This window comes from Alosa sapidissima, chromosome 1 (genome assembly GCF_018492685.1).
Source record: "Alosa sapidissima isolate fAloSap1 chromosome 1, fAloSap1.pri, whole genome shotgun sequence".
Classification (NCBI taxonomy): domain Eukaryota; kingdom Metazoa; phylum Chordata; class Actinopteri; order Clupeiformes; family Clupeidae; genus Alosa; species Alosa sapidissima.
Window position 1 is genome coordinate 39,241,044 of NC_055957.1, and position 27,705 is coordinate 39,268,748.

The window sequence follows — 27,705 nt, forward strand, 5'->3', positions numbered from 1 at the left end:
CACACACACAAACACACACACACATTGAAATGTAACCCAATTACTGGATCTTATCAGGGCCAAAAACAGAGCTTAGTAAGATTTGAGAGCAGAGGAGAGGCAGAGTTGGGTTAAGTCTACCGAGTCGTTTTAGACACCAATTCTGCTCCACATAGAGCCAGTAAAGCTCTTACTATGTCTGTGTGCATTGATACATGCATATGTCTTGTATTGTGTGTGTGTTTGTGTGTTTGTGTATGTGTGTGGTGTGTGTGCGTGTGTTTGTGTGTGTGTGCATGTGTGTAAGTATTTCTGTGTGTATTGATACATGTATATGCCTTGTATCGTGTGTGTGTGTGTTTATGTTTGTGTTTGTGTGTGGTGTGTTTGTGTGTAAGTATTTTTGTGTGCATTGATACATGCATATGTCTTGTATCGTGTGTGTGTGTGTGTGTGTGTGTGTGTGTGTGTGTGTGTGTGTGTGTGTGTGTGTGTGTATATGTCTGGTGTGCACCCTGGTATATACATAAGTCTTGTTCTGTGTGTGTCTGCCTGTCTACATATGTGTCTAGTGCAGGGGTCGGCAACCTTTTCTCTTAAAGGGGCCATTTTTTTTACCAGAAATAAAATTAAAAAAAATGTATGGGGCCGCAAAGATATTGGAAGTTTGGAAGCATTTAAAAGAAATCAGTTTAAACATCTCTATCTTTGTTTGCCTCAGGAATATGGAACTCACCATACTCTGCATATATGCTGTATTGTACAGTATAATATTTCACTAACTGTTAATATGTTATGTTATGGGACAGCTTGAAGTTGAACAACTATATGAAATTGCTAGAGATATTTTATAACTTCCATTTTTAGAGAAAGCCAGGGAGCCACTAGAGGGGAACAGCATGTGGCCCTCGGGCAGCAGGTTGCCTACCCCTTGTCTAGTGTGTCTGTGTGTGTGTCCTAGCACATGTATAATGATCATGTCTCTCGCGTCCATGAGTCGGGTATAAGTGTAAGGGGTCCACGTGTGTGTGTGTGTATGTGTGTGTGTGTGTGTGTGTGTGTGTGTGTGTGTGTGTGGTGGGGAGAGGTGGGCATAACTGTAATTGACACATATGCATGTGTGCGCGTGTACATGTCTGTGTGTGTGTGTGTGTGTGTGTGTGTGTGTGTGTGTGTGTGTGTGTGTGTGTGTGTGTGTGTGTGTGTGTGTGTGTGTGTGTGTGTGTGAGTTTGTGTGTGCGCGTGAGCGAGAGAGGAGTACGAGTGTGTGGGAGCACATGGTCTCACCTGAGCCCACAGCAGGGCAGTGTGAGCAGCCTGATGAGGGCCAGCAGCACTCTGAGAGGCAGCAAAGTGAACACGTACAAGAACGCATCCAGACACAGGAAGAAGCCAAACGTCATCAGCTGCACCGCCACACAGAGGGAGAGATGGGGGGGGGGGGGGGGGTGGAGTGGCAGAGGGAGAGACAGAAAGAGGAATAGAGAGAAAGGAAAGACAAAAGTTAAAATTGAAGTATTAATCTGTCAGAGAATCTCCTCACACTGTGCGCTATATAGTGAAATTCGAAGAATCAAGAAAATTCAACAAATTTCCCAAAGGTATTAACAACATCAGTGCCATTTCTACCCATGTTCACATAAGCAGGCCAAATTCCACATGCAACATAACACTACCATGCTACAGTGTTGCTTTGTGCTAACTCCCAGCCCTTAAGAAGCTTACCGGTATATCAACTAGCCCTCAGCCTGCTCCTACTCAACCAGTACCTTTGGAAAGATTCGTAGTAGAGAATCTCGCCCCATTCCTCCTGAGGCCAGTTTTCCCGGCCTGGATTCCCCCACTCTAGAGCTCTTTCAGTGGGGCCTGGGAGCTGTGGGACTGGGGGAGGATGGCTTTTCTTCAGAGAGCTCCAGCAGGATGAGTGCTCCTCAGAGGAAATACCAGCTCACCCATGCATGACTCAGGCACTCAGCTCTAACCTGATTGGCTGGATGTGACCTCTGGTCCCTGACTTATGACCTCATCACCCCAGCAATCAATGAGCGTTTGCTTGTGACAATGGACAAACACCCATCTCAATTCGAAAAATGAAGAGAGATATATTTTTTGGTCTTTACAGTAGAAACTTTGAATTGATTTAACAAACCGGACCACCAAAATATGTGATTCCTTGTGTAAGAAATGAATCCTGCCGAAATGTATGAGTGATATCATTTCTCCAACGAAGTTCTGATGTTCTGATGGCAGCCAGGTGAGGTGTGAAACACCAACGATCATAGAATAGGTTTTGGGGGTAAGCCACTGAAAACCATCCCAGCCAAAGGTATCATATACATAGGACAAAAGGCTATCTGGGTAGAAGCCAGATTAATTTGCACTGAGACCAGCATATAATGACTTGAGTTGGTAACTTTTAGGGAGTTCAGGCAGACAGGACGAAGGAGAGAGAACTCCAGAGAATATGCCGAGGACAGGCATAGGTTGAACCTTTGTGAACTCTTGTGAACTTTTCTACCATTTTACACTGGAATAAACCATTTTGCTGTATCAATCCGAAGAAGAGAAAACCTTTTCTATTTTTGTCTTACACTTGCATGGAAAGTAATGTAGATTGATGTGAAGCTCACTTGTTCGTTCACTTCATTATGATGCTATTTCAGAGTTTTCCACATTATAAAGTCTTAGGTGCAGCACCTAAGTGTTTTTGCAGAACCCCTATGCCAAATGAACATAAAAATATATGTAGGTGGTAGATCAGAATGAACATGCAAACCACAGTAAAAGTGGCCTATTTTGCACAGACATAAGAGTAAAGTAAGTAGCAGCTTGGGCTCAGCGAGGCCGGCAACAAGAATGACCTGTCAATCAATAAGAGTAGATAAGGGTTTGTGTGATTGCTGCATGATGGACGCATTCTCTGGCCCTGCTGACAGAATGTTTAAACATGCTCTTTGAAAAGGAAACTAAGCCCTCTGCAAACCTCAGGAAAACTCTGGATTTGCTTGTCTTTGTCTCCCTCTAGTGAATGAAAAACTACAGCACATGAAAGAGAAAACATGCATGTGTCATGCATAGACTAGAAAATGATACATTCCAATGAGACATACAGTAAATGTATTATACAGAGAAGGCATGGATAAGGTTGCATCTGAAGTGCCTCTGATCATGCAGCAATATAATAGGGGTTTCACAATTACAGATTTTTACTAGTTGACAATTTTTCTCCTAATAGTTATAGACTAGTCGACTAGTTCTACAGTGCTAGTGCTAACCTTATTGCTAGTGCTAGCTGTTGGCAATGGGTGTTTCACCTTTAGATGGTTATCCATAGCATACGTATTCTTAATGTACATTAGTACAGCTGTAAACAACTTATATGTCACTGTGGAACAGGTCTCACTTTCGGTAAAGCTCTTCCACACATAGGATTGTCTAGTCTGTTTGGCCTTCAGCCATTTGGTCCACAACTAGTTGACTGCTGCCTACAGCAGCGATTTAGTGATTTTAGTTGTCAACTACTTAACTAGTTGATGAAACCCCCAACAACAAGCACAGCCAGTCATACTTTTCATGTATTTATATAATTCCTCTCCTTTAACTAATAGAACCTAAACCTTTACATAAATAAAATGAATTGCAACAGTCAGGGCCCATATCATGAGAGCTGGTGAGAGATGACATATTGTAAGTACACTGTGCTCCTCAGGAACTGCATGTTCTTTCAATCCATTAGAGGCTGTTACATAGAGTGGACACGTAAAGTCAGTTTATGCATGTGGAACTGCAAGGAGTTCACACCATTTGATTTATGACTTGCCAATGTCAACACAGGAAGCTTGGCCTGGATTTCTATTGGTGGCCCTACTACACCGTTTGTTTATTGTTCATTAGTAAAAACATAACCTATTTCCAAGCTAAATTTCATTTGCATTTTCCCACCGTGGATCATTTAAGTATACTGTATTCTTGACTTGACCAAATAATGACAAGAGTTAGCCAAAGTTAAATCCAAGTGTTATGTCCAAATCTCCTTTGATCTGTGTGGATGTTGGCCCAGGCTGACCAGGAATGCGTAGCGTAGCACCAACCTTTTCCAGCTCTTTGGGGATGCGTAGGCAGGTGTAGACCCTCTCCCTGCGCTCTGTGTATTTGGCCTCATTGTGTTCCAGAAAGTAGCCTCTGGTCAGCTCAGCACTGATGAACCGCACCAGGGAAAGATCTGCATTTGAAACCAACAACAAGACTGTCAACAACCACAAACAAACAAACAAACAATGCATCATTGCAAGCACACAATGGGCTTTTCCACAGCTCCTATTCTATGCACATGCCATTTACTCTTTCTCTACCCGCCTCCCTCATACACACAACTCAGTTCTCTCTCTTTTTCTCTTTCTCTCTCTATCTCTCTCTCTCTCTCACACACACACACACACACGTGTATAAGCGGAGCAGTTCCCACCCACCCTCCACCCACAAACACACACACACATACACGCCCACATTCATCCAGCCATACACACAGGGGTATAGCATTCTGTACATTCTGGTCTTTTTTGCGGGACAGAATGATCTGTGCTGCAGGAGGCAAACGCGCTGAAAAGAGCAGGAGACTCCAGGCCCCCGGGCAGAGAACTCCTATGGATCTGTTTTTCATTGGGCAGGAGGACACACGCATCTGCTAGGGCTTTTTCGCCATGCGCTTCCCAAAACAGTGAGAGGAGAACTAGCCCGGTCTGTCCCTCACTGTTCTGCTTATCGCGCTTCCTCTATCCTCTTCCATTAAAAAAAAAAAGAGTAGTTTGGGACACAAACTTGGCCTCAGGGCGACAAACAAAAGCACATGGAGACCCCAGTGGTAGCACACATGTGCACACCATGCGGCCACACAGCCACAACAACTAACACTGTGTGAGAATCATAACATAGATTTTACACAATGACAATATTTATAAACACTATGGTGTGTGCTAATGGGGTAATCTGCTTTCATCATCTGAGCTGTTCCACTTCTGCCGATTACAGATGCACTGCTGCAGCACCATTGAGGCACACACACACACACACACACATACACACACACACACACACACACACACACACACACACACACACACACAGTTCTGAAGAGGGGAAGACTGGGGTCAGTCAGCTGCATCAAACAGAGGTCAGGAAGATAAGATATGTGTATGTTTCTTGAAAGCTCTTTGCTCTCGATGACATACTCAAGTCAGATCTGTGACAGAGACAAAGACACAAATATTTATGTCTTTGTCTCTGTCATTTGTTGTGGATGCTTTGCTTTTGTTGTGATGTTCCCTCTGTTTTGTTCTTGTTTTTTTTTTTCTGTCAATGTAATGTCTGTCAATTATTGTCTATCAATGTAATGTTTTTTGTGTTTTGTTTCTGTTGGTGATTGTCTATTTTTGAAGGGCAAAATGTAAAAATGTTAAATAGTAGTGCAGTAGAAGAAGACCTGTCATAATGATTGGATTGTAAATGAAAGCACTACATTTAAATAAAGTAATAATAAAAAAAAAAGTCAGATCTGTGGACAGTCAGCACATATTTGCAGGAGACGGTTCTGCCAACCCTGTGCACACACTCAGCCTGAGAACTAGCAGGCACTGCTTGACTCTATTATGGTCCTAACCAGGAGATAAAAAAAGCTTTTGCTTTTAATGTGAACATCTTCATGCACTCAAGTCAGCAACAATCCCCTAGGTGAAACAAAATCTTCCCAAGACAATTATAAGACCTACAATACCATTCACAAGACCATTTATAAGACCTTAATAAATTCCCAAGGCCATTTCCTTGATACGTAAATTCTCACTCGGCTTCACACTGATATCTACTGGTTTCATGCAACCTGTTATAGAAATAAAAACAAAATGTGTGCTGATGTAAACCAGGTTACCCCTGCTACTAGCCCTGCACCAGTTGTGGCATACTGACATTTGACATTTCAAAACTAATCCACAGTTTTAATGTTCATGAGTTCACATGACCTCATCACTATGCGACAGAGATCACAGCCCGGAGACAGCTAGCCTCCTTAAATATGTGGATTAGTTTTTGAAGTCGCAATGCTGTAACCCTTCATTCCTGACCTCTGGGCAACAGTTCACCTGCACTTTCAGGAGCAAGGTACTAGGCCTACCTTTTCCTTACTTAATTCTCACATGTTTTGCACACAAACTGAGGCTAATCATCTGGAAAACAGAATACAGTGTTTTACTACTATAAGAATGTAAACATGAATGTAGCATAAAGTGCTGAAACAAACATAAATTTGCACAAACGAAGGGTGCTAAATATTTTTCGTTATCAAATAAAAATATCTTTGGGCCATACAGCAAAATACTAAGCAAAACTTGCCGTAACAAGGTAGTAACCTATTACACTACTTAGCCTACATGTATGACACAATTCCTAGGAACAACACATAAACTTGTAGCAATATGCGACACTTCTTGTCAAGGCAACGCTTTATTCAGGCAAAAGCGGAGGACACCAACATCATTACAAAGAACACACAAGGGTAGACGCTAACACACGCTATGCACAAAGAGGGTAGTCACATTCACGCCGACACAAGGATAACACAGGAGCATGCAGACCCGTACACAACACACATAATCCCTAAGTAAGGTCTAAAACACAAACATTTAACCTACACAATTCCCCCAAATACCACCGCACAGCATTCTGGGTGTTGTCAGCAATCAGTCCAGACACATTTTCAGTTTCTTTCCTTTTGCTAATGAATCGTTTTCGAGTAGGCTAACCAATAGTTTACAGGCAGAGTTTGGTTGATCACATAGTGTCCTCTGCAGCAGGCGGCTTTGGACATGTAGCGTGTAGACCCTACAGTGAACTGGAGCAATAGATGGGGTAAAGGCTGCAATCTGTTCTCTCATCCAATGACATTTGAGTTTGGAGAGAATGAACAGCACTGCTTTGGCATTAAGAATAGTGCAAAACCAATCTGCTACTCTAAACAACAGATGATTTATCAACCAATATAATAAACTACAATGAAAAAAGGTTGTAGCCTGTTACTTTAAATTAAATACACAAAACACATTAGGCATGAAAAAATGAATAAGCTAACTGGTAACATTTTGGCTTCCTGGCAATTTTGGCCAGCAATAGGCTAAATGCATCGTTAGAATTCCACATCAAGTGTTTACAGTCAATCTGACAAGCAGGAACAAATAGAGGACATATGCCTAACACCGAGGCCATTGAGTGGCGTGCGTTTCGTCCGTTCATTGCCAAATTGGAATGCTTAAACAGATGCTATGCAACAGCTTTTGCAAAAATCATATCATGACATTTTTCATGATATAAGGTCATGTGGAAGACAGATAAACACAACTAGCAGTCTAGGCTATGCACTACATGTAGGCTATGTACTAGGCTATGCAATAGGTCATGCACTGGGATATGCACTAGGCTATGCAATAGGTCATGCACTGGGATATGCACTAGGTTATGCACTATACGCAGTTCTGTGCAAGTTCTGCACCATGCAGTTCTGTGCATGCTGAGGTCCTGTGAAAGTTAATTACAACATGTCATTATTTGATTACTGTATCAGCCAAAGGCATGAGTTGCCATGCTAGCAAATCTATATCAATGGCAATGTTGTTTGTTGTCTTTTTTCCAGTAGATTTTTCAGTAGTGATATTTCTACATTTTGACCAAACACTCCCTACTGCTGCATTAAATCCCACATCGAAGTTATATCAATGTCTGCTTCATACACTCTCATGGCTCTGAAACGAGTTCTGTACTCTACAGAATGGTTACAAGCGCGTCCTTGGGTGAACCTTTAACCAGGTGAGTGTCAACCACACACAGCAGAACTCTGCCACTCCTCTTTCCTGTTACAACCACTCAGTAACCTACATAATAATCCTAGGAAATGACTTCACAAGGGAAAGGGCAATAATTGACAGACTGCATGACAAGGTGTCAAATAGAAGCTGCCTCCAGACTACAGATCCACTGTAAAGGGAACTTCATTTTGTTCCTTCAATTGATCCTCAGTGGTGTAAAATTACACAATAGCACGATGTTGGTGCTCATTCATTTCAGCAACACTGCCGTAGTGTTCACCTTTCCAGAGAACATCACAAATGATAAAGTCACTGCAAAGTTTATTGTGACAGACTACCCATATGTTTTAGCATCATATGAGGGGGGGGAAATCTAGTAGTGGGTCTAATAGGCTGGCTTGGACTCGATGCGTTACCTCAAATGACCCTGCGATAGGCTACTTGTTCTGTCGCTCGCTCGTCAACGGTAGCTAATGTTGGCTGACATACATTTATAGGTTATGCTTTCAAGGAAAAGTTAGAGCCTGTTGTTAACCTGTTTGCTACAACAGCTTGATTAAATACAGCATAAACTAAAAAAAGGAACCAGAAAGAAATACACTCCGAATATCGTTATCATGTTCAGAGTCGACGTAATATTGGGGTAAAATCATAACAAAGTTTCTAAAGGTATGTGCAGAGGATAAGCAAATTACATTAAAATCGTGCTAGCAGCTAATGTTGTTATTTCTGGAGGCAGACGATTACATGAACAGCTGTCTGACTTTCTCACATCCACGTAAGCCAGACATGTTGACATCCACAGCTGGATGAAAGTTCATTAATGACGCACTATCATTACTGATCTAGTTATTCAGAACACAGTTTACAGCTACCTTAAAACCTTAATTGGCGTGTAAACTAGCCATATTCGACGTCATTTATTTGTGGTTATGGTTAAGCTAGTTATGCTAGCTAGTAGCTTAATAACAAATACACTGGTCTACTTTAACGTTCGATCCTGTTATGCAATCTGCCACATGATTATTTGAGGCTAACTTACCTGAGGGAAAACACTGAAATAGATCATGCATGACATTTAAGTAGCCAGTTTGTTATTTCAGGCTAGCATAGAATATTTGCTAGCAACTATGTTGTGACAGCTCAGTGTGAGGGGTCTAGCTAGCTTCTAGCTGTGATAGCGATAGCTAGCTGGCGTTTTGGTGGACGCAGATTGCCCTCACCAGAGAGATTACGCTTCTTGTCCTTCTTATTGGCGTTTCTTTCATAAAATCCCAGGGTCTCTGTCACTTCGGAGGGGCCACCACTCTTTTCGGACCGGTTGGTGTTGTTAAAGGCCCTTTTCTCCCTCTCCTTATCCTCATTCTCGGTTTCTTTTTCCTCCCCAACGCCAGCCGCTACCGAGTCCGCCATCTTCACTCGTTCGCACCGAAATCAGCCGACAGACACAACATACCGAAACGTCACTGGGAACCTCAGCAGCAGGACTACATTTACCACAATGCAAAGCCCATAGGTGCGTCCTACTTTTGTTACATAATAAAATAACGTTATGCGATTTAAATTCAGAGAAAATGCTGGTAAAGTAGGCTATGTTGTGGTTTTATGTTTTGATGGCATTTTTCTTGATTTTTTTTTTTTTTTGTGGGGAACCTTGTAACAAACACACACATTGACTACGCGTAGTCAATGTGTGTGTGCGTGTGCGTAGTCAATGTGTCATATGGCCTTGAGTAACTTAGGCCTACTCAGTCTCTGCTAAAAGATGTCAGGAAACCAAGAGACTATGAAATCCACAAGAAGTTTCATGATTGGGAAAAATATGAATTAGTTCCTCCATTCACAGCTCACAACTTGATCCAACCTTGTTCTCGTTAGAGAGTTATCAGACAGAGAGAGAGAGAGAGAAAGAAAGAAAGAAAGAAAGAAAGAGAGGGAGAGAGAGACTATTAATTATTTGAGTTGTATTCAATACACCCACTGCTTAGTTTAGATTTAAACACATGGATAACTGATGTGACATTATTACGTTATATTTTATTTTAGAATGGGTACCCTACCTTTCTTACTAGCTACTATTGAGCAATGTCAAAAGGTTTTGAGGCTAACTGAAATATAGGCCTACTGCCTATTTTCCTTCAGAGGCAACCAGCGGTAATACAGAATATTTTTCACTAGAGGGCAGCCTGCTACAATACATGATGTGAGTGGAAAAAAAATGCTTTCAAAAGAAACTCATAGGGTAGGGTTTGTCACCAGTGAGGCTCTTCTAAACAGTCAAAGCTCAAAAGTCCGAATGACAAATGCACTCCTTCAAATATACCAGTCAACACAGAATCAAGACCAAAGGAGAGTCATGGACAACTGTCAACTAAACACAGTTTATTAGCACAAATAAGAGCAAAGCATACATGAAACACACAAGTGTTGACGGACATAGATATCTGCAGGTATATTCCATTTTGGGTTAAAATAATGTGATAACAGATGTTTGAAATGTACTTGGCATCATAACAAATGTAGAAATATACAAACAAGGTATATGCATGAGTGCATGAACAATGGAGGGGGACTTTGAGGTCATTTTTTAGCAGATATGTTCAAACATGAAGTATAACACAACTAAGGAACAGCACATTCCGCATAAGAGAAACAAAGGTTAAATTCAGCTGCCCTGTGTATGAGTCTGTTAATATCGTTATATTTACATAATGAACCTGTTATATTCCCAACCTAAACAGCACTAACATTTTGGAATCATCAACATTGCCATGCAATACAGGACCTTGCAGTGTGTGTGTGTGTGTGTGTGTGTGTGTGTGTGTGTGAAAAGAAATCCCTTTGATATCACAGCACCCTTGCACCAATTTACAGCCCTTATATTTAACCCCGACTTGACATTGGCTATCCCACCCAAACCTGATTTTATGGTTCTCACCAAGAACACAACGGCAGTCTACACAGATGTTAAGGTCATGCGTACGTATGGCATGCATCCCTTACACAAGGAGACTAACTCCAACCAACCTCATTCAACACAAAACTAAAACACACACACACACACACACACAGCAAAAGGGAAACAAGTCCCCACCCCCACACACTAAATTCAATTTTCTCCCGGGCAACGTTTGGTCATAAAGCCACCAGGAGTTAACCGGAGCAGAGATTTCAAAAGAAATCAACCAGATGCTTTTTAAAGAGGGGGGGAAATCCCCAGTAATTACAATCACATGCTCTCACGTCAGAAATGATCAGACAGACATGCACTGACCTTACCAACACACACACAGTCCTAGACACACACACACACACACACACACACACACACACACACACACACACACACTTGCACCCATGTAAGAAAAATATTGGAGAGATACTTAAGGTAAAATTCCCAGGGTGGGCTTAACTCCTATATTTAGTGGTTAGTAAGTTCAGGTGTTCATCTGTTTTGCTCAGCTCAAGAAGCTTTACAGGATTATTGACTTGTGCTCTGATCTAACACAAGCAACATGTTTTACTAAGATATTTATTTGTGCATAGTATTGTTATGATAATGAAATTATACTGTAGTAGATTATGGTCATAAATTCCTACAAGCAATGTTACGCCTGCTTTTAACAGGTGATATTTATGGCCATTTCAACTCCCTGATTATACAAACAGCTAATATATTATTCAAATTAATTAGAAATTATACCCTAAGAATTGGTTGCAATTGTATATGTATTATCATCCAGAATGTTGTTTAGATTGGGAATACAAATAAAAAAAACATTAACCATAAAAAGAACAAAACAAACATGTAACATCTATTGTCTGCTCATGAACTGTGTTCAAACTCAATGTTTTTTTTATTTTAGAATGACATCAGTAAATATGACCAGTTGTTTACTACACAAGGAGTGGGACTTTTTGGTCTTCAGAGTGACTTCATAATTTACATGTTATTCATGAGAGGGAATTTAATGTTTAAAAAAAAAGACACCAAAATATAAATTTCTTGTGATTTTTCTTTCTTTTTTTACCAAAAAAAAAAGATGAAGCTTCGTCAGACAAACCGTCTGCGTAAAAGATGATGAATAATAAATCACCAGGGGGAACATTGTTTAACAAACCATTGCCATACAATATGACATTCACAAAGGTTTTTTTTTTTTTACAACTTCTGTGTGGCTTCAAATAAATGGAAGAAAACATAGATACAAATTGCTGTTCATGGGTGTAAAAAATGAGGCAGAGAGAATCAGATGCTATGTACATATGTGTGTGGGTGTGAAGGAGAGCTGATATGTTACACTGTACACAGATGTATAAAATGGGGAGGGATCTGTGTGGGCAGAGAGGCTGTAGAAAATGACTTCAACTCGGAGATGGAGAAAACAATGGGACAGTAGCTTACTGCGTCGCCACGAAAAGCAACAATGACAACAAGAACAACAACAACAAAATTGATGTGTTCACTGTTTACTAAAAAACCCAATATGTCAAGACAACCTATTGTCTTTCTTTCAAAAAGGAGAAAAAATACCCTCATTATTTCCAACGTCTTTCTAGGCTGAGTGGGTCCTGTGTTAGGCCCACACCTGGTCCAGGTTTGCTCGTGCTGATGAAGGCTTTTACACAGAGTCCTGCTCAGTTTGAGTTGGGCCATCGATCAACTTTGTTATAGTTGGACGGTCAACTGGATCCATCTTCAACTCAGTTCAATACGCAGTTCGGGGGATGGGGGAGGGGGTTGGTGTTCATGTCCAACGCATTACTTTTCTCTGTTCGCCAAACTCTACCAGTTTATATACAGTGCATATGCAAAATTCCACTCCTCGGTTAATGAGTCCTGCAGAATGAGTGCCCATTGAGTTCAGTCTTTCTCTCTGAATCGTGGGCCCAGACTTGGTTACTTGGAGAACATCATTGCTGAGGAATTCAGTTGGCTAAGGTTGTTTTGCAGTAATATTTCATGCTATGGGATTTGTATTGACACAGTGTCTGTTTACTGAGCTGTTACTACAGAGAGAGTTGTATATAGAGTCCTTGGGGTTCTTGTTTAGAACCTGCATGGTGACTTGCCATTCTGTGGTGATGGGGGTGTGGGTGGTGCGGTTGTGCTACTGGCTTGGCTGGGTTGCCGTGGCGTCGGTCTTGCTGTCCTGGGGGTTTGGGGGCTTGCTGTTCCAGGGGCCGTTGTTGCCTAGCGCCGGGGAGGAAGTGTAGTCCTCCTCGTCATCAAGGCCGTTGGCGGCGTCATACTGCGTGTTCTCCAGACGGGTGATCAGACGCTCATCCTCGTCCCCAAACTCACCACCCATCAGAGTGGGCTCCCCTACCACCATCACATCCTGCAGGGAAAGAGAGGGAGGAAAGGGAAGAGACCGAGGAAGAGGAAGAAAGGGAGGAGGACAGAAAAGGGAGAAAGATGGGCGATATGGAGCAGAATGCATGAAAGAATTTGGCAGGGACAGGGAAGCAAGAGAGGTTCGACACAAGGAAGAAAAAATGGGGAGAAACAGAAACAGACAGATAGAAAGATGTATGAATTAGGAGTGTTGGATAGAGGGAGAATGTCAGGGAAAAGACAGATGGGACAAAAATAGCAGAGAGAGAGAGAGAGAGAGAGAGAGAGAGAGACAGCAAAGAAAAAAAACAGGGGAGGAGAGACAGAATGAACTGCTTATTATTCCATCAAATGAAAGCAGTCTCTCCTACCTAATGATAACCATCATTGCAGATAAACTGTTGAATATGTCAGCTAACTTTACAAGCAACTTGAAGTGAGTAACAGTGTGAGGTGTTATTATAAAGTGAGCAGTGTGTGTGTGTGTGTGTGTGTGTTTATGCGTCTGTATAAGTGTGTGTTTACCTCACAGTCTATTTCTGCAGTGTTCTGTATGGTACAGCCTAGATGTCAAGAGGAGACACTTATCTATACTGCAGTGTAGTTATTGGTGTAGTATTCCTCTGCTCTACATTCTGACTCTCTCTCTCTCTCTTTCTATTTCTATTTCTATTTCTCTTTCTCTTTCTCTCTCTCTCTCTCTCTCTTTCTCTCTCTCACACACACACACATACTGGACACACACCTTTTCTCACTACACTCTCTAAAAATAAGCCCCCTTTTGCACAATGAAAAGAGAAAAACAAATGTGTAAATTTCCAACAACTTAATTACTTCAGTTCATTACTTTAGGTCTACTCGTCAACTACGGTACAATATGCCTGCTGATTTAGCTCATTTGCATATGTAATTGAGTCGTTAGTATGGCACGTGCTGACTGGCAGCAGGCCCTGGGCTTGCCATCTGTTGTTTGGCACCGCCTGTCAGTCACACCTACCCCGGCTCCGTCTCCGGCCACCCGCCTCCGCGCGCCGCGGAAAACCCCCCCGTCACTCCGCCGGCCGCTTTGGGCTGGGGGAACCAGAGACGGAGAGCACTAATTACAATCACATAGAGAAAGAGAGTCAGACAAGCTAACAAGCTACACGCTAACTAACTGAGATGTAGGCTACATGCTAGAGCTAACAGGACACTAGCACTTACAACAGAGACACATAGAGGACCAGCTACATTTGAATTAGTGTTATCTTACTAGTGCAATGTTAATGGCTGCTAATGCATACTAAAAGCCAGGTTAGCTACATGGAAACCTGTGCATTGAAAGAGAATGCTCTTAGAGTTAAAAATTAATTTGCAGAAATAGTGAAATGAGATTGTGGTGCAGTTGGAAATATGTGATTTGGCAAATCAAGTAAGGTTGATAAAAGTTTTTTGTAATGTAATGTGGTGATACATTTAAACTTGCTACTTGGGGAGAAGTGTTTATGTTATGTTGGTCAATATAAGAGCTGTAACTATGATTTTTGTGATGCTCTTCATATGCAACAGTTGCATATGAAGAGCATCAACTAAGGTGTTTGTTAGTTGTAGGTGGAACACTAATAGGCTAATCAAAATATTTTTTAATATGAACTAAGATGGAATGAAAACTATAATCATCATTATATTTAAATCAGACTCACATTCGAATGTAATCACTTACATTTGAAAACCATCATAAAATAACACATAAAAACATGTAAATGAATTAAAGCAAAATAGTGTTATATCTCAGTGATCAACAGATGGGATTAATCAGCTTTTCTGATTAATGACCAGGACCAGCTCAGGACAAAACTCAGACACACTAGCTTCTTTACCAGCATTTAAAAGGTGAGTGCTACCATTGATTTTAAGAACTGTCCTAGGTTAATATAAATGCATAAACATGTTACATGTTGATATTCAGTTTGACCATCAAAATATATTTTAATTTCACTGCAAGGTCACTTACTGAATAGGTTGCAATTTTCCTCAAGTAACAGTAGGGGGCACTGTTGATACTGTCAACAGAATAGCCTTTCTATCAGCGAATGAGCTCTAACCCTTATTTCTCTCTCTAACACACACATGCACAAATTCACACATATGTACACACACGCACGCACGCAGGCACGCAGGCACACAGGCACACACACACACACACACACACACACACACACACACACACACACACACACACACACACACACACAAAACACCAAAACGCACACAAACACACCTAGGCCTTGTCCCCTGTAGTGTGAATAGCTGTGTCACTGAACTGATGCCTGCTGCCTCCCTTCCCTCTAAAACGATTCATTCCCTTCACACTTAAGTGTCTCATCTTAAGCAGTGTGTGTGTGTGTGTGTGTGTGTGCAGATGTGTCTGTGTGTGTGTGTGTGTGTGTGTGTGTGTGTGTGTGTGTGTGTGTGTGTGTACTACATGTAGGAAGACAGAAATCTGGGGTTCCTTACAGGTACCTGTGTGGACAGACTGAAGGTGCTGGCCGGGCTGCGCTTCTTGCTGTTGCCCACGCCACTGGACGCACTGCTTGCCGAGTTCTTCCTTTTCCGCCTCTTTGTCGTCGTCTGTCGGGCGGGCTCAGCTGCCAATCACACCACAGGGGAGAGAAGAGATGGACAGTGAGTTTCCATTAGGCAGCAGACCAACATCTATGATGTAGGCTGAATATGTGTAGGGGTAAACAGATGAACAGATGAGAGCATGGTTAGATAAGTTGGATGCATGTGTGCATGGATGAAAGGATGAGGGAGAAGTAGCTGATGGACTCATGGTTAGATGAACACATGAATGGATGGATGTACAGTATATGGACGCTAAGTACCTTTTTTGTGGTTTGTTGGAAATATTTCTGATTTGAAGTTCGGAGGATGACCTAAGAGAAAAAAAAAATGATTTTTTAATATATATATATATATATATATATATATTCTTACTCTCTCTGTCTCACACACTCTCTCTCTTTCTCTCTCTTTCTCTCACTCACTCTCTGTCTTTCTGTCTGTGTCTGCCCTCACCTCTGTAACACACAAAGAGCAGTGTTAGCTGTGAGAGGGAATAGCAAGTGCAGTCACACCGGTGTGACGAGTATCAGAGAGGGTTAAAATGAATTATGTTGCTCTATCTTGCGAGTAATCAAGGATCTTTGTGAGTATGTTTTAAAATGAACGTTCTAAAGAATATCTGATTTCATCATTTAACATAGATTTTTAGAATCTTAAATAGTCACGGAACGGAATCTTTTGTTAGAATGTTCAAAACTCTCCTGCTGAAAGCATAAGACATAACCATTACCAACCACCCCATTTCTACACTGGCACAGGCAGACATTGTTTGGCTGTGCAATAGGGGCATATTTCATTGGCAGTCAGGAGGTGTGGGGGTGGAGAGGATGGGGGAGGGGAGGAGGAGGCGGGGGGGGGGGCTCGGGTGCGCTATCAGACACATCTTGCTGCGGGGTGCCAGTATCTCTAACCTGTGTTCATTCCTCCAGATGGAGAACAATTCACAATATGTAACAGAATCAAGTTATTTATTTTGTTTACTTCTCAAAAACATAAAGCATGTTTTCTTTGATTTGAAGAGGTAGAAAAAATAAAAATAACAACAATACTCTGAATTACCTTCTAATCCACTTCTACCTGGGGAAATGATTTTGTATTCTTTTGAACTTAAGCACAATATACAGAATACACTCAAGGTCAACTACTTAATTAATTAGTCCACATTTGTTTCTGCCGAAATCCGTTATACCCTGGACGATGCACACCCGCTGTCTTTGAAATGTTAATTGCGAATAAGAAATATGTTTACCACGTTCAGAAACAAGCTTTACCACTGTAGGCTTAATGGTATTGTTTACCTCAAAAGAAAGGAACTAAAAGAGAATAGAGAAACAGAACAAGGCTGAAATAAACAGGAGAGCGGGTTAGTGGCGTTAACCCTCTCGGAGCCAGGCGCTGGGGTTATCAGCTCCGGCGTGTATGCCTGCTTCCTTCCCTTGGAGAAAGAAAGGAGGGATGTTCACAATGTGCAGATAAGAGGAGAAGAATGGCAGGAAAGACATGGATGAGAGCAGTGTGTGTATGTGTGTGTGTATATGTGTGTATGAATATGTGTGTATGTGTGTCGGAAATGGGTTTGTGTGTGCTTGTGAGAGTGTATTGTGTGTGTGTGTGTGTGTGTGTGTGTGTGTGTGTGTGTGTGTGTGTGTGTGTGTGTGTGTGTGTGTCTGTGAAAAAGAGACAGTTTGTGTGTGTTCTCTCCAAGGAAGAAGAATTGTCTGAGCTGGCCACCCAAGCTCTTGCATAAACAGAGCGACAGTGAGAAGTCAAACATATGTCTACCGCTTCCCAGTAAGACCCCCGTACGCTCGTCCACGTCCGCGTCCAGCACTTGGCCCTACCTGGGGGTGCTACCATGCGCTGCCACTTCTGGAACAGGCAGGTCTTTAGGCAGTCGCGCGGGCTCAGGTTGTATGTCTTGTGGCGCGACATCAACTCTTGCATGGGTTCAAGGATTACACACAGCTGCGAAAAAAGACAAGGCACAGCTTTACTTCGGTGTCTGACAGCACACACACACACACACACACACACACACACACACACACACACTTGTGTGTATATATGTGCAATATGTGACATATATGACGATAGCTAGGACATGTGAGTGCTGAAAGTGCACACAGTACACACAGACACATGCTCATGTGCTCACACATGCATCAGATACAAAGACATAGGTTGGAGCAGGGGGGATACAGTCCTGTCTGTACCAAACAGACTAAAAAGAGCCAAATCCACAGGGACTAAATCTGCATCTGATTAACTCTCTCTCTCTTCTTCTCTCTCTCTATTTCTCTCTCTCTCCCTCTCTCTTCCTCACATTTTGCGCCATCTCACACTTTCTCTTATTCTGTGTGTGTGTGTATCTATGAACATACGCGTGTGTGTGTGTGTGTGTGTGTGTCTGTGTGTGTGTGCGTATATGCAGTACATGTAGACTGCAGGAGCTCAGATAAAGGACTCCAACAGACACGGGTACCCCACACTGATTTGGGAGGCTCGTATTAGATCACACACGGGTTTATTGCCCAAATCAAGCCTGAACAGCGCCAGTGACAGATGAATACACGAGGCATCACTGTTGCCTTGTTTTCCAAATGAAAGAGATTTAATGTGAATCAGTTGTACTACTACCCCCCCCCCCAAACAACAGCTTGTTTATGTGGAGTAAGACTCTGTCTGTCTGCTGTATGGTTAAGTATTCACAGTGTCTGATGCACAGTGATTAAATGGGGAGGAGAGACCCCCCCCCAACTCCTCTATCCCTCCCTATCCCTCTGTCTCTTCCTCATTCTCTTTTCTCTCTTTCTCCCTCTGCATCCTGTACCCACCTTCATGTGCCCCCCCCCCCCCCCCCCACACACACACACACACACACACACATACAATGGAGACAATGGGGAATAACACATTGCAAATACAATGGGACATAGAGCTAATACCGATACAGAGAGACTCATCATCATACCTGTGCATATGTGTGTGTGTGTGTGTGTGTGTGTGTGTGTGTGTGTGTGTGTGTGTGTGTGTGTGTGTGTGTGTGTGTGCGTGCGTGCGTGCGTGCATGCGTGCGTGTACTACTGTGTGTACAGTACTACAAAGTGGCGAATTCTATTGTAATCCTAATGCAGACATCTTGAGCTGGATTTCCCAGTTTTTTTTTTTCAATTATATGATAGAATGTGTGTGTATGTGTGTGCACATGAGTGTGAGTCTGTGTGTGTCTGTGTGTGTGTGTGTGTGTCTTACCCTGAGGTAGTTGAGGGTGAAGTTGGTCAGGCCCACTCTGGTTATGTTTTTGGACAGTTGCTCCAGCACCCCAGGGTCTTGTGCCTGAGTGGGCGACCAGAGGATCTCACCATCAGAAAAACCCAAACGTGACAGATATTCCACATCCCCCTCCCCACTCCCCCCACCATCAAAGAGCAAGTGGCCTGGCTTCAGCAGGACCTTGTCATGCCTTGACAAAACCAAAGGCATCTCTTTTGTGATTTTTAACCCAGGCAACTGACTCCCATAACTCTGAAAAACTCAACTAGACCCAATGCAGCCCATTTAAACAGCATGTTTGAGAGCTAGCATTTTCCCTCACTGCCTCGACTGTAGTTGATTATTGCTCAGTTATACTGCAAGCAAACACCGGTTTGATGGATGGGGCCGAGGGGGGTTGTGGGTAAAAAGGGGGAGGGGAGGGCTGGTGTGTGCTGTACAGGACAGATGCTCTATTGTTACTACGACTTAATACTCAAAGAATTCCACTCCTCCATTCCTTACTGTGGCTCATCTTGGTCATATAAACACATACTCATGGAGCCTCACACACAGAAATGCACATGCTTGAACTGTGTATACCATGTAAACACACACACACACACACACACACACACACACACACACACACACACACATAAATTCACATTCATTAAATGATGCCTTGTATGGGCATGGGCGTGTGTGTGTGGGTGTGTGTGTTGGTGTAGGCGTGGGCCCTCTGTGGTCCTGTTAACACAGCATATAACAAGCGTGCTCCATTACAGGATTAAAAGTACGCGGCTACACCCCCATTCCCTGGGGTTAAAGTTCAGAGGGCAGTAACAGCTATTCAGAGTTGACCTCCATCTGTAAAAGTGTTCAGAGCTATAACCACTGTGCCACGGTGCAGAAAAGCTATTTATCTGCTCACGTGTCACCTCCCAAACTTCTTTTCACCACTACGGTTTCATTCGGATCAGTTGCCATAGCTGTTGTTGCATGAGGTCTAGTTTTTGTTTGCCTTTTCTAATGACCAAATAATGTTGTCCAGGCAACACCACATCTCTCTCTCTCTTTCTCTCTTTCTCTCTCTCTCTCTCTCTCTCTCTCTCTCTCTCACACACACACACACACACACACACACACACACACACACACAGCATAAAACAGTGGCGATCTCTGGACTCACGTGAACAGCCAGGATGCTGCGTGGGATGAGCTCCCTGTACTGCCTGATGGTAAAGTGCCACGTCTTAATCCGCATCAGGTCGTCAAAGGCGAACTCCAAGATCAGCCGGCCCTCCGTGCACACCTGGCCAAAGTAGAGGAGTCCGAATGTGAAAAAGGACGTATGCAGGCCATTACAGTGAAATACTGTGCCACAGTTGAGTTGTTAGCACTGCAGTAGCCACACACCATGTCAAGCCCATGGCTGACCAACAAAGAAAAGGGTCCTACAAAAACAGAATTACGGAATAAGAATGCAAAGTGCCTAATGGAATTATTGTGACGAATATTTCTGTGGAAAGTGCACAGTTACAGTGAGGAAAGTGGGGTTTAGTTGTTTAGTTGGATGTGCTAATAAGGTATAACTTCATGCAGACTTGAAGCCTCTGTAAGACTTATTTAGTATTTTTTTTTTCTCTGAAAGAAATGTTTTTATAATGAGATTGAAATATTTATTTCGATTTATGTATTTATTTATTTACAAACATGTTATCTTTGTGTTTGGCCTTGATATCTAAATTAAAATGGAACTGAAATAATACATTTAAAGACCGTAATAAAATATATTTTTTCAATACATTTACATTTCTTTGTTCGCTCGAAAATAAAAAGTCCAGTGTTCTGCTTATTAGCCTAGGAGCATTTGTATCTGGGAATGAAAAAGTAAATGTTAAAGTAGTTTCCCAATTAAGCCGTTATTTTCTGTTTGTAAGGAATTCTCGTTCTGGTACTCTGAGCTCCGACATTCGGTTGCCAAGGCAACGGAGAGCAGCTGATTAGTTGGCATGGCAACCAGAGGGATGTAATCCCAGCAGACACACTCTAATCAATGCCCCCAGTACACACACACACACACACACACACACACACACACACACACACACACACACACACACACACACACACACGCGCACACACTGGAACACACAAATGCACAAATAGGCACAAACAGGCACAAACAACTCACATGGTCTCTTTTCAAAACACTGAAACACACACACACACACACACACACACAAACTTGTTCTTACGTTTTTCTTTGTTGTCCTTCATTAATCAGGTAAGGCCCTTCAGCCAGGGCTCTGAAGTGGTTAACCACTAAACTGCAAGATCTTTGATAATTCTATTAAGTTTTCACATTTACATAAATATCTCTCTCAATATGTCACCTGATCATTCAAGCTGAACCTGAGTACTCAACTGATTACCACTCAAAAGAATATCTATGGTCAGACGGCATATGGTTGTGACTGTTGTTACAGCATTGAACTATTGGCTACAATGGCTTTGTGTGTGTGTGTGTGTGTGTGTGTGTGTGTGTGTGTGTGTTAATTACTAGCTAAAGTGGTTTTATGTAGATAGTTTGCATTAGTAGCTAGAATGGTTTTATTTGGCCATGTTTAATGATAGTCTCACAGTAATATGGTGCAGTGTTTTTGATAGAGCTTACACAGTCTACAGTATATTGATGGGCTTTGCCAGAATATAAATAATAATCATAATAACCTCTATTAATATAGCAATTAGAATGTTAGTCTATAATGGTGAGGTTCTGAATCTTTGGATAAGGCCAAGGGATCCAGCACTAACCTCTACTTTTATTCTTTTATTTACTATTATTCACTATATTTTGTACACTTTTATTTATGTTAGACACTGAATTGCCTCTGTGTATGAATTATGTTATATTAATTACACTTGTCGCGCTTACACGGGTGTTTACCTAATATGGAAACCTGATGTGTTTGAATTTGTGAAAGTGAAATCTTTTATTCTTAAACAGAACATGTGGAAATTATTTAAGCTCTCAGTCCCTGCCCATGCACAGAGCTTAGAGCAGAAAACAGGAGGAGATGGAGAGAGGCAGCAGAGATGAGGGAAAGAATGAGAGAGAGCTGAAAAAGGTAAGAGGACGAGGCAGAGCGAGTGAGAGAGGGAGGGAGAGAGGGAGAAAGAGAGGGAGGAGGGGGGAGAGGGAGGAGGGGAGGGAGAGGGAGGAGGGGAGCGGAGGAGCAGAGGGAGATGGGGGTGATTCCTCTTTTTTGTTTTGTGTGCTGTGCAGCCCTGCATCCACAATTAGGAATAAATTAGAGCTTGGTGCAGGGGAGAAAAGAGAACATCTCAGCCTGCAGCAGAGAAATCTCTCTCTCCCCCTCCCTCTCTTTCTCTCTCTCTCTCTCTTTTTCTCAATCTTTCTACCAGGCTCTCACCCCTCAATCTGAATCTGTATGTCCCCTGAATTCCTTTTCCATCATTGGAATTCTTTATCCACATTCTCTCTGTAGAGTATTGTTTTATTTATTTATTTATTTTAACTTAATTAAAGAAAAAAAAATTCTCAAAATTCCCCAAATCCATGATGCATGTGCACTGTGTTCTTTTTCATGTCAGACTATTGGAGACTGAACATTATCACATCCTCTACCTGGACTTCACAAAAACGTCAGCGTCAGTATATTTTTTGCAACCAAATAATAGCCTACATATGAATTTTGAATATCAACCAATCAATGAATCATCAGATCTGTAATATCCTGCATAGTGGTGACATTTGTCAGCAAGCATTATTTTACTTATTTAAATACTGTTGGATTAACCACTACTGTGATTAATTGAAATGGCTTCTGAATTATACAGTACAATTATTACGTTCAAGTAATATCAACATGTCAGACTGCAGACAAGTAAATGGTACACTGATTAAATGATAGGAGTGAACCACCAGGGATAGAATGATTTAGTTCAACCACTATGACAATATGAAGCGTGTCATTCTCAGAATGGTACTTTTTCTAGAAAATGATCAGAGCTTTCAAAAACACAGAGTAACGGTGTAGTCAGATACAGCTCTGATTCGAGCTCAGCACACAAGCAGCACTAATGAAGAGCTGCAGAAAGTTGAGAGGAGAAAGTTAGGAGAACACTGAAGTCTGAGAAAAAACACAGAGTGCTGATGTGCCTTTGCACCCACTGTTCCTCCACTGCACTTCCACCGTGTATTATTGCGTTGCCCAATTCTTAGCCAATGGGCTACTTGCCCGAAAGGCTCTCAGTTTGCTCGTTGGTTTTCCGGTGGAACGTTAACTGTGTTGTAATGGCATTTTCTGTTATATTCTGCTCCTTACGTCTTCACTCCGACACTGATTATCTTGTTTGCCCAATAATAAAAACAAACAAGCGTATTAGAGCCTTTTGTGCAAGTAGCCCATTTGAGTTCTCAAGTTTTCTTCAGACCATGAATCCATCCTTGTAAGGTGCATTAAGGATTCAGGAAAATCAATGTATGGATCTTTGACATTGTTGGCCTGAGTTGCATCATGTTGGGGAATGCACTCCCTATTATCATTGCCAACAGTACCTTGGTGAACATAGGCTTGTGCATTGTGAAGGGTACCTTGGTGAACATGGGCATGCACATTGCGAGCGGTAGCCTACCTTGGTGAACATAGGCTTGTGCATTGCGAAGGGTACCTTGGTAAACATGGGCATGCACATTGCGAGCGGTAGCCTACCTTGGTGAACATAGGCTTGTGCATTGCGAAGGGTACCTTGGTGAACATGGGCATGCACATTGCGAGCGGTAGCCTACCTTGGTGAACATAGGCTTGTGCATTGTGAAGGGTACCTTGGTGAACATGGGCATGCACATTGCGAGCGGTAGCCTACCTTGGTGAACATAGGCTTGTGCATTGTGAAGGGTACCTTGGTAAACATGGGCATGCACATTGCGAGCGGTAGCCTACCTTGGTGAACATAGGCTTGTGCATTGTGAAGGGTACCTTGGTAAACATGGGCATGCACATTGCGAGCGGTAGCCTACCTTGGTGAATATGGGCATGCACATTGCGAGCGGTAGCCTACCTTGGTGAACATGGGCATGCACATTGCGAGCGGTAGCCTACCTTGGTGAACATGGGCTTGCCGTGCTGTGTGATCATACTGCACTGGTCACAGTCCAGAGTGATGATGGAGTTGTGGAAGGACTCCTTGGAGTGCTTCAGCACAAAGTAGAGCTCAGTCACTCCTCCCTCAAACACTGTGCTGAAGTACCGGGGGATGAGAGTCCGGCCGATCGCTGAGGAGAGGGGGGGGGGGGGGGGGGGTGGGGGGCACAACAGATGTGATTTAATCTGGTATTTCTTTACAAAATTATACAATGTCCTCTTTTGAAATATCACCATTATTGAGTGTCTATATTGATAATTGTGTCACACACACACACACACACACACACACACACACACACACACACACACACACACACACACTAACTCTCCTCTGAGAGAATACCATTCACATCCACAGACCACTATCACACCATTCACAATTCTGTTTAAACATTAAAACGGTGGTCTGTGTTTGTTGAGCTCTGTCCATATAACCTCACGGATATGCATGAATGTCTACTACATCAGCACACTCTCTTGTCCCTGTTGCACGTCCACTACTCTGGACAGTCTGGCCCAGAGCAGACACAACATCACACACAGAGATATGACCAACACAGTGGTTTGGACTGGACTGGACTAGGTCTCCAGAGGAATCTTTAGGTCATTAATGATGATGAGTTTCTAAGGCAAAGGTAAAAGAAATGGTGAGAGCTGAGCCGCTGTGGTTTTTGCTTGGTTAGCAGGGAGATATGGTTTGGATCTGGTGACAGATTACAGAGGACAGATTTTCCAAAAGGCTTCGGGGTCATTCTTCAGATGCACACTACAATAGCAAATATCAATTTTAATGATGTTATTTTCAAGAGCCGTCTAGTTTATGAGGGTAGTACACTACAGTGAGACATAACACCAGGCTTGGAATTTCACCATTTTAGGGGCAAGGCCACTTGGCCTTCAGTTGTGCATATTTGGTGGGGGGCACAAAGGCCACATGTCAGGGCACAAAGGCCAAAGTTAGCCTATACAGTAGTAGGCTCTAAAAATGATCAAAATTGTATTTAGCCTATTCGCCTATTCACTGCAGTAGACCTGTATCACTGTATGAAACATTACAAAAACATGAAACATGACATATTACATAGAACTGTAAATCATCTGATTATCTAATATTTACAGATATCTAGGCTATATTTAACATTTACTTTATATTTGGCCTGTTATGAAGTCATGTATTGAACAATTTAAGCACAGCTCAGCTTTAAGAAACACAAATAGCCTAGATGCATGCTTAGCATTTTGTGATCATTAAGGCTACTTTAACAAACTCTTAGTCAGCTGTATATCCTCTGATTTTAATATTTACCAACATCTAGGCGATATTTGTAACATTTACATTTTGTATTTGGCCTGTTATAAAATCACATAGAAAAATTTAAACACGTTGTGAAACTTAAAGCCCAAATTTGGAGACATGCATGTCGAAATTTGCTGCAAATTCAAAACTGGATTACTCTGGAACGGCTAACTGTACAGGGGACTGCTTTGTCTGCTGTTTATTTTGATATATGGTTTGCCATGTTTTGAACGAAGGGTTCATGAAGTATTCCACCAAGATGTATGGGTAGGGAGATAGGCGCAGAACCTAGAATGTATCATTCAATTTAATCATAGTATTTATTTGTCTCGCGAACCGTTCACCAAACGGCTAACATCGTTTACAAGCTGAGAAAAAGCTCTTTCATGTGATGTGATACTTGTGATGTCTGTATGATGAGTAGGCTACTTTGCGAGTACTGCAGTTAAACTGAGAAGAATGGGTGAATCTGGACGCACTTTCTTTCTTGCCATGCGCTGTCACTTTCTCCACTGCATAAAAGACTACATTAATTTGCGCTGTGAATGCTAAGATTATTTTGTCAGGCCATAGGCTAATAAAATACGCTATTAGTCGGACGCAAAACAGAATATTGAAAGAAGGGGGCACCAAGGCCAAAGTGGCCTGTAAACCTGTAAAAATTCCTACCCTGCATAACACATATCTAATGGCTAATGCCAAGTAAGCATTGACCTTGCAATGAACAGCAGTTTTGTTTACTGGTGAGTCTGTGTACATGTGTGAATGTGTGCGCATGTATGCATATGTGTGTGTGTGTGTGTGTGTGTGTGTGCGTGTGTGTTGTTGATGTTCCTGCTGCAGTTGTTGTGATTGTCCAAGAGCAGAAGGAAGTATGCAGTAATCGTGGCTGAAGTAGCTTGGGCAGTTTGGCTGGACTACACAGAGCCAAAAGCATAGAAATTGGCTTTGTGTGTGTGTCTGTGTGCAGAGTGTCTCTTGTGATTCAGAAACAAACAGGCAGAAGCTGAGTGGAGCCTGCAGGCATTAAGCCCACCAGAGATACAGTCTCTCTCCCTCTCTCTCTCTCTCTCTCTCTCTCTCTCTCTCTTTCTCTCTGTCTTCCTCCCTCCCTCCCTCCCACTCAGTCACATACACACCAATGAAAAGTGTCGGTTTGTTTAAACAGTCCGAGCGCCCCTTCGGTCCAGCACCCTCCAGTGCTGCTATTATGTCTCCTGGCCTGGTTAGTGGAGCCATGCGGAGAAGAGATGCGCACCGATAGGGGCCTCCGCCGCAGCTCTGACGCCTTTTGAAGTTTCCATTTTAACACCAACTACCCCAAACAGCCCCAGCAGCTGTCAATCACACGGTTTTTTGTTCTCCGGAATTTTACATGACTCAGAAATTCAATAAGCAAATTGGAACACAAAACACATACACATGTTCACAAACACACATATACAAAAACGTCCTAATATACAGTCACATACTTTCTACTCACACACGCACACGCACACGCACACGCACACACACACACGTACACGCACACACCCTCATTGGACATGTCTGATCTTTGGATTTTAAGGGACATGCATGATCTGGCCCCACTTCAGAAGGTACACCCCCGAGAGCAGATTAGTAAATGGCTTGTTTTTAGTAAACACGGCTGAACAACATATGCCTCTCTAGAAACATGGGTCCAAACATGCAATTTACAAATAATTAACATCCCCTTAATTAGCCACATTCATTTATGCCACTTTAGGCACAGAATTTCCCTCCGAGCCCAGGCAGGTGGAGTAGTGCCAGAGGTCTGAGCCAAAAGAGAGGGATGAGAGAGAGAGAGAGAGAGAGGCAGAGGGGAGAACTGGGACAGAGAGATAGATGAAGAAAGAGAGTGACAGAGAGCGAGGGAGGTAGGGAGGGAGGGCGAGGGAATGAGAGAAATGCTGATGGGGAAGGGAATATTATGAGAAAAGAGAGTGACAGCAAGCGGGGGGGAAGAGAGAGGAAGGGGGGAAGAGAGAGGAAGGGGGAAGAGAGGAAGGGGGGAATAGAGAGGAAGGGGGGAAAGAGAGAGGAAGGGGGGAAAGAGAGAGGAAGGGGGAAAAAGTGAAGAACATGGGGAATGAGGATAGTTAGTGAGAGAAACTGACAGAATATCAGGAATAGAAACCATAAAACCGACAGGCATTTTAACATTCCCTGACACCCCAGACTTTA

At 42.5% G+C, this 27,705-nt stretch overlaps 2 protein-coding genes and 1 long non-coding RNA gene across 11 annotated transcripts in view; 1 reads left to right on the forward strand and 2 right to left on the reverse strand.

Moving 5' to 3' along the window:
• The window catches only part of tapt1b (transmembrane anterior posterior transformation 1b), a 28,190-nt gene extending 18,912 nt beyond the window's left edge, over positions 1-9,278 (reverse strand). The window contains exons 1-3 of one of the 2 annotated variants that reach the window (XM_042084903.1): positions 9,053-9,278; positions 4,071-4,201; positions 1,267-1,385 (exon numbers count right to left, since the gene is read on the reverse strand). In XM_042084903.1, coding sequence (XP_041940837.1) covers positions 1,267-1,385; positions 4,071-4,201; positions 9,053-9,242 — 440 coding nt within the window. In that variant the 5' untranslated portion in view covers positions 9,243-9,278. The remainder of the gene's footprint in view (positions 1-1,266; positions 1,386-4,070; positions 4,202-9,052) is intronic. The other variant, XM_042084910.1, reaches the window with a different exon arrangement.
• LOC121704609 lies at positions 1,018-10,651 on the forward strand. The gene is made up of 2 exons (XR_006030597.1): positions 1,018-1,056; positions 10,622-10,651. It is a non-coding gene; the product is annotated as an uncharacterized LOC121704609 (long non-coding RNA).
• Positions 10,192-27,705, reverse strand: part of ldb2b (LIM domain binding 2b) — a 37,064-nt gene continuing 19,550 nt past the window's right edge. The window contains exons 3-11 of one of the 8 annotated variants that reach the window (XM_042084927.1): positions 24,159-24,331; positions 20,219-20,341; positions 19,027-19,110; positions 17,616-17,739; positions 16,197-16,229; positions 16,035-16,085; positions 15,670-15,794; positions 14,165-14,263; positions 10,192-13,171 (exon numbers count right to left, since the gene is read on the reverse strand). In XM_042084927.1, coding sequence (XP_041940861.1) covers positions 12,941-13,171; positions 14,165-14,263; positions 15,670-15,794; positions 16,035-16,085; positions 16,197-16,229; positions 17,616-17,739; positions 19,027-19,110; positions 20,219-20,341; positions 24,159-24,331 — 1,043 coding nt within the window. In that variant the 3' untranslated portion in view covers positions 10,192-12,940. Of the gene's footprint in view, positions 13,172-14,164; positions 14,264-15,663; positions 15,795-16,034; positions 16,086-16,196; positions 16,230-17,615; positions 17,740-19,026; positions 19,111-20,218; positions 20,342-24,158; positions 24,332-27,705 lie in introns of all 8 variants that reach the window. The other 7 variants (XM_042084917.1, XM_042084985.1, XM_042084975.1 and 4 more) reach the window with 7 other exon arrangements.